General features: G+C 54.8%; 2 protein-coding genes across 2 annotated transcripts in view; one reads left to right on the plus strand and one right to left on the minus strand.

Annotated features, from left to right (window-relative positions):
- Nucleotides 1–1,903: 1,903 nt before the first annotated feature.
- On the minus strand, nt 1,904–2,879 carry VOLCADRAFT_121702 (uncharacterized protein; the record flags this gene model as incomplete). Its single annotated transcript, XM_002958278.1, has 3 exons — nt 1,904–2,297; nt 2,480–2,650; nt 2,853–2,879. Coding segments are annotated over 3 exons (591 nt in total), but the record flags the coding sequence as incomplete, so codon positions are not given.
- A 909-nt stretch (nt 2,880–3,788) lies between these two features.
- Nucleotides 3,789–5,055, plus strand: part of VOLCADRAFT_121703 (uncharacterized protein) — a gene marked incomplete at its 3' end in the record, with an annotated part of 3,536 nt that continues 2,269 nt past the window's right edge. Inside the window, exons 1-5 of the mRNA XM_002958256.1 lie at nt 3,789–4,038; nt 4,110–4,223; nt 4,291–4,386; nt 4,591–4,631; nt 4,804–4,904. Coding sequence (XP_002958302.1) covers nt 3,922–4,038; nt 4,110–4,223; nt 4,291–4,386; nt 4,591–4,631; nt 4,804–4,904 — 469 coding nt within the window. The 5' untranslated portion in view covers nt 3,789–3,921. The remainder of the gene's footprint in view (nt 4,039–4,109; nt 4,224–4,290; nt 4,387–4,590; nt 4,632–4,803; nt 4,905–5,055) is intronic.

Genomic DNA, 5,055 nt, shown 5'->3' on the forward strand with positions numbered 1-5,055 from the left:
AGGTCGGGGTCGGGGAAGCCGCCGACCTTGATGGCCAGGGGGACATCCTGACCGACATCCTGGGGGGGATGTGGGGGTGTGGGGGTGTGTTGGGAGAGGGGGGCGGGGGGGGGGGGAAAGACGAGCCACGTGAACGAGCGAAGCTGATGCCAAGGGGGATATAGACTCTGATACACCGCAGAAGTATGAAGGGAGTGACTAACCAGTCGGAACTTCTGAAGGGGGAGTTTTCGCGGCGATGTAGTCACGGGGCGGGGGTGGGTTGCGGAGGAGGAAGGGGAGTAGCCGTCTGTGTTCCATGAACTGCGCTGTGGGCGGTAACTGATGTGGGAAGGTCTCGCGTCCCGGGGTGTGCGTGTGTATGATGTGTGAAACAGGGGGGCATATCTTCACCCTGCGGCCGCTACCCTGCGAAACCCTGCCTTCCCCGGTATTTCGGGGCACCCTCATCCAGTCACCCTAGTCAACTTCTCAGTGGATCGCTCAGGTTCCGCACCCACCACCAGCATCCAACGGAATCTGCCGGGTCGACAGCGGCCCAACTCCGTCCCTGGTCGGCTCGCAGGTTAACTTTATCCCAGGTCACCACCGTCCATCAACTAGGGGCGCAATACCTTCCACCATCGGAAGGATTTTTGACCCTAACGGACATCGATCTCAGGATCTCCCGGGGGCAATGGCCGCGCGTTACCAGTAGCGCCAAACTCTAGTATGTATGTATGTACGTATGTATGTAAGTAAGTAAGTATTTTCGTAAGTATGTATGTATGTATGTACGTACGTAAGTGCGTGTGTTTCTATGTCTTCTAATGGAATACCAGGGTTCAGGGTACGGCAGGTAAACGACGAAGAATGTAGGTCATTCAACCACAACATCGAATAAAAAATCATCTCCGATATAGACATGTGTGCGAATTCGTATTGTACAGCGTCGTGCACATGCCGTACATACGTGGTTGCTGTACCTGTACGAGCTCTGTCAGTATGGCCTCCACTGCCGGCACGTCCTGGTAGAGGGCCACGTGCGATGTACCAACGTTCGGACAACTGAGATTGACCTTCAAACAGAAAGAAAAGGGGGGCCCGACCGGTTTGTGTGTGTGTGTATGTGCGTATGTGTGTGTACGTGTGTGTGTGTTTTGAGTAGTGGGGGTTGGAGGGGAGATGTGCACAAGGGGCAGGGCCACACGGGGAAGGGGCGAGTAGATGAACGATATTACAAAGAAATATATTCTCGACATCCTCATCCAGTATAGACATCCTTGAAGACGGGGGGAGGGAGCCAGGTTTGGGGTGGCAGAAACACACATATACGCATACACATACGTACATGTTAGTAGGAAGGCGGATATGGATCCAGATACAGAACAAAAGTACCTGCATAACGATGAAAAGCGGTTTCCGAAACCAAACCCAAACTCTGTCTATCTGCCCGTCAGTCCGTCTCCGTCCCCTCCCCTCCTGACCTCCAGCGCAGTGGCGCCCCCCCGCAATGCCGTACGCGCCGCCTGTACGAGATCCTCAGAAAAACTCACACCAGGTCTACCGGCCGTCCCTAGGGGCCCCACTCACCGCGGAGGTGGGCGACCGGGGGAAGGGGGGAGGGGGGAGGGGGGACAGGGGGCCAAACTCGCCTGAAGGGGGGCTTGATACCGGACAAGCCTAAACCATCATCACCGCCATCCTCACTTCCAGCCCATACCTCCTCCCCGGGGTGGGTCTCTCAACCCATCTTCAGGTGATGTCTTACACAAAGGTCATTCCCTTTTCCCTACTCTACCTTATGTCTTCATTCGTACATGATTCGTACATGATTCGTACATCATTGGGTAGGTTAGCTTACATAACTCCCCCTTCCCCCCACTTCCCGTCCCCCAATACCCCAACCTCCTCCCTCTCCCACCCGTTATCGACACGGCCATCATCTGCCCCGGACTCAGAGCCGCCGCAGCCCGGGGGATATCCACCAGGAGCTCCTCGGGGCCCAAACTGGGCATACCGAAGCTGTTTGTGATAGTCAACGGAACGAAGTTGCCGCCGCCGCCGCGGCCGCCGTCACCATTCTTGTCGCCCCCGCCGCTGCCGCCGGCAGCGCGTACGGCATCGATGTCGTCAGCGTGGTCGTCGCCGCTGCCTGTGGTAATGCTAGCTAGGGAGTCCTCGGGCGCTCCTGATTTCGGGGCTGGGGTGGTGGTGCTGCTGCGGCAATTGCTGTTGCTGCTCTTGCCGTTACAGCAGAACGGTGGGGGGAATTTGTCCGTGGCGAATAGCACCTCTTGGCACGCAGGACCGAAAGCCTGGACGAACAGAGTGGTGCAGCAGCGGAGCGATGTAGTTCGACTTGATGCAGAATGCTGCCAATTGTGATTGCACCGCAGGGCGTGGAATTTCTTTTCCCAACGGGCCATCAACAACAGCGCTGTGCAAACATTGACCAAGTTTCCTTCCCTTCCCGTGGGGACTTTAGGTGTTGCCGTACCGGGAGCTGTTTATCAACTTGAAGGTGAACGATGTTGGGAAGGCCGTGTCCGGCATGGTAGTGCGAGCGAATGGTCTTGTAAGTGAGGCAATCGAACCCCCGCGATGCGGCCAGCGCAACCCAGTCGGAAGAGAGCAAAGGTCCCGCAGCTACACCAAGAGGCGATGCCAGCTGCAGTATTGAGCGGGTGGGAGTGAAGAAAGGGAGCAACAGTTCATTTGCAGGAGAGTGTTTCAGGAGGAACGCGATGCCCAGCTCGTCAGGCAGACGTAGAACAACTTGAGCTTAATCTCAATAATTTCAACTTAGATAAGGAATGGCACAAACCTTGTGGTTAAGAAAGGTGACCCATTTGTCTTCCGGAGCCCAGCACCTTGCGGATGGCGGCAACTTGCGACATCGCTCAGGCAATCCGTTTGCTATGTTTTCAGACCAAGTCTTGTCTTCATCGTAGCAATATGACCGTTCGTCACATAATTCAGGTGCTTCACTGGATCGGTCGTCCGCTTCGCTGCTCGCCCATGCGAAGACTTTCGCTGCCGATGTTATAAGTGGTGACGCCATATGCCTCATAAGGACGCCAGCTATGCTTCGAACGTTATAGGGACAAAGAAGTAGCACAGCACGTACATCGGTACGCACCGGATGGTCATTCACGCAACCGCGTTAACCGTCAACAAATCTTATCATAATGTTACCCTGTGACACTTACGCGACGGCAGCGTTCCCAATGCAATGGAAACGTTTTGTCCCTTTGTTCTACAAATCTGTAAGGCTCGCAATAAAGTGCTTACGTGCATGCACCGAGCATGAATTGTGAAAGGTGCTGGTGCAAGCTACAGTAACAAGTGATCTGCAAACGTGCATTCTGCCTGCAAATGGGCCCATGGGCAACTTGCGGAGCCTTCCCATATAAAGTCCATACAATTGAAAGGTACCTGTCTTGGCAGCATTTTCTGCCTCCTTGGAACAAGCTTGTAATAGCTGCCAATATATAGCAAGCAAATTGGTACTGTTGGCTCGACACGTGCGGTCTGTGCTAGGACAGGCCCAAGCGCAAACCGGAGGTCGCAGCCCCGCGGGTCGTTGGGCTTCTCAGTTTCACTATCTTGGGTTCATAATGGTTTGTTGCCATGAATCTCATTATCATCACCTCCAAGTATATTGTCCTTGTTATGATTATCGCCCCATCGCCATGGCCGCATAGTAGAAGCACGGTGCACTATTTTGGAAGCCAGGTGCTCCATTACATGAATTGTTACCATTACAATTAAATTTTGATATCATAGTATATGCACTGATTATGTTTAGCCATCCAGGCCAAGAAGGGAGAACTGGTTAAACTTTGCTTGTGTCCTAGGAACGGATCGACCTGGTCTTTTCGGAAATGTTTTCTGGCACTGCTTAGAGGCTTAGGCTTACTGGACGTGTGCGGTAGCAAAATGGCCCGCGCATCGAGCGGGTCATTCCTCCTAGTTCTCATCACAGTTCTGGTCACGCTTTCTGGTTGCCTCGGTATTAAGTTTGACCCATGTCAACCGCTCTCAGAAATTGCAAGGGTTAGTACTGAGCGGTGGCATACTGGGCAGCCAAATGCAGCTGCCAACAGCTGCCCTTTTCGTTCATCCAGGGCGACGCGTTTCCTCTTGGTTTAGTTTTGATACCTTCTATAAACGCGAGTCTCTTGGCGAACCTTACAGCTGCAAACGGGGGTATGTGTAACACGTCGTTTCAGAATTACCTGGTAAGTTGCCTCGTCCCTGTGGCCATATCGCCGCACAATGGCCTCAGACCACACATTCCGGTTACAGGTCACCAAGTTCAACGCGCGCGTGGCGATATACAATATGCGGGTGGACCGCCTTCAGGTCCTCAAAATGCCTTTCCCGGACATCATCTTTAGCATGGTGCGCCAGGAGTGTACATGTGCGGGGGCGCTGGAGCTACTATCCGGTTTCATGTGGGTTCACACATGCACAAAGACCTGGACCTCCGCCTTGCCAGCATACTGATGCCGGCTTCAGCACCATCCAGTGTGCTAGGCTCCAATCCCCCCCACCCCGGCACGCCTCTGCTCCCGCTGCCCTCAACCCCCCCTTCCCCCCCTGCAGGTCAACGCCACCACGCCGCTGATGGCGCTCGCAGCCTTCAGGTGTGCCATATAAAACACAGAGAGCACGCTTGTCCCACCCTCCTGCCCATCCAGCAGCCCTGTGTCTTACTCGCAATCCCTAACCCCTCAGCCCCCATCTCACTCCCCGCCCCCCACAGTCCCCCTCTTCAAGCAAACCCCCGCCCCACCCTCTCGACCAACGCAATGTCAGGGCCAACGTCACCTCGGCGCCCATCTACATCGCTAGTGGTTACACGCCGGAGACGTACGGTGCCGGCTTCATGGTATCCACTGCATTGCTGCTCAGATTCGGTAGGAGAAGTCGGATGAGATGAGGGAAGGGAGGGGGAGAGGGAGGAGCCGCGGACATGTACACACAGGCACATGCGGATCCCTGCCTGACCCCTTGAACACCCCGTTGCATCACCACCACCACCACCACCATTACTATCACCACCACCAC

The sequence above is a fragment of the Volvox carteri genome, assembly GCF_000143455.1.
Source record: "Volvox carteri f. nagariensis unplaced genomic scaffold VOLCAscaffold_90, whole genome shotgun sequence".
Taxonomy (NCBI): Eukaryota; Viridiplantae; Chlorophyta; class Chlorophyceae; order Chlamydomonadales; family Volvocaceae; genus Volvox; species Volvox carteri.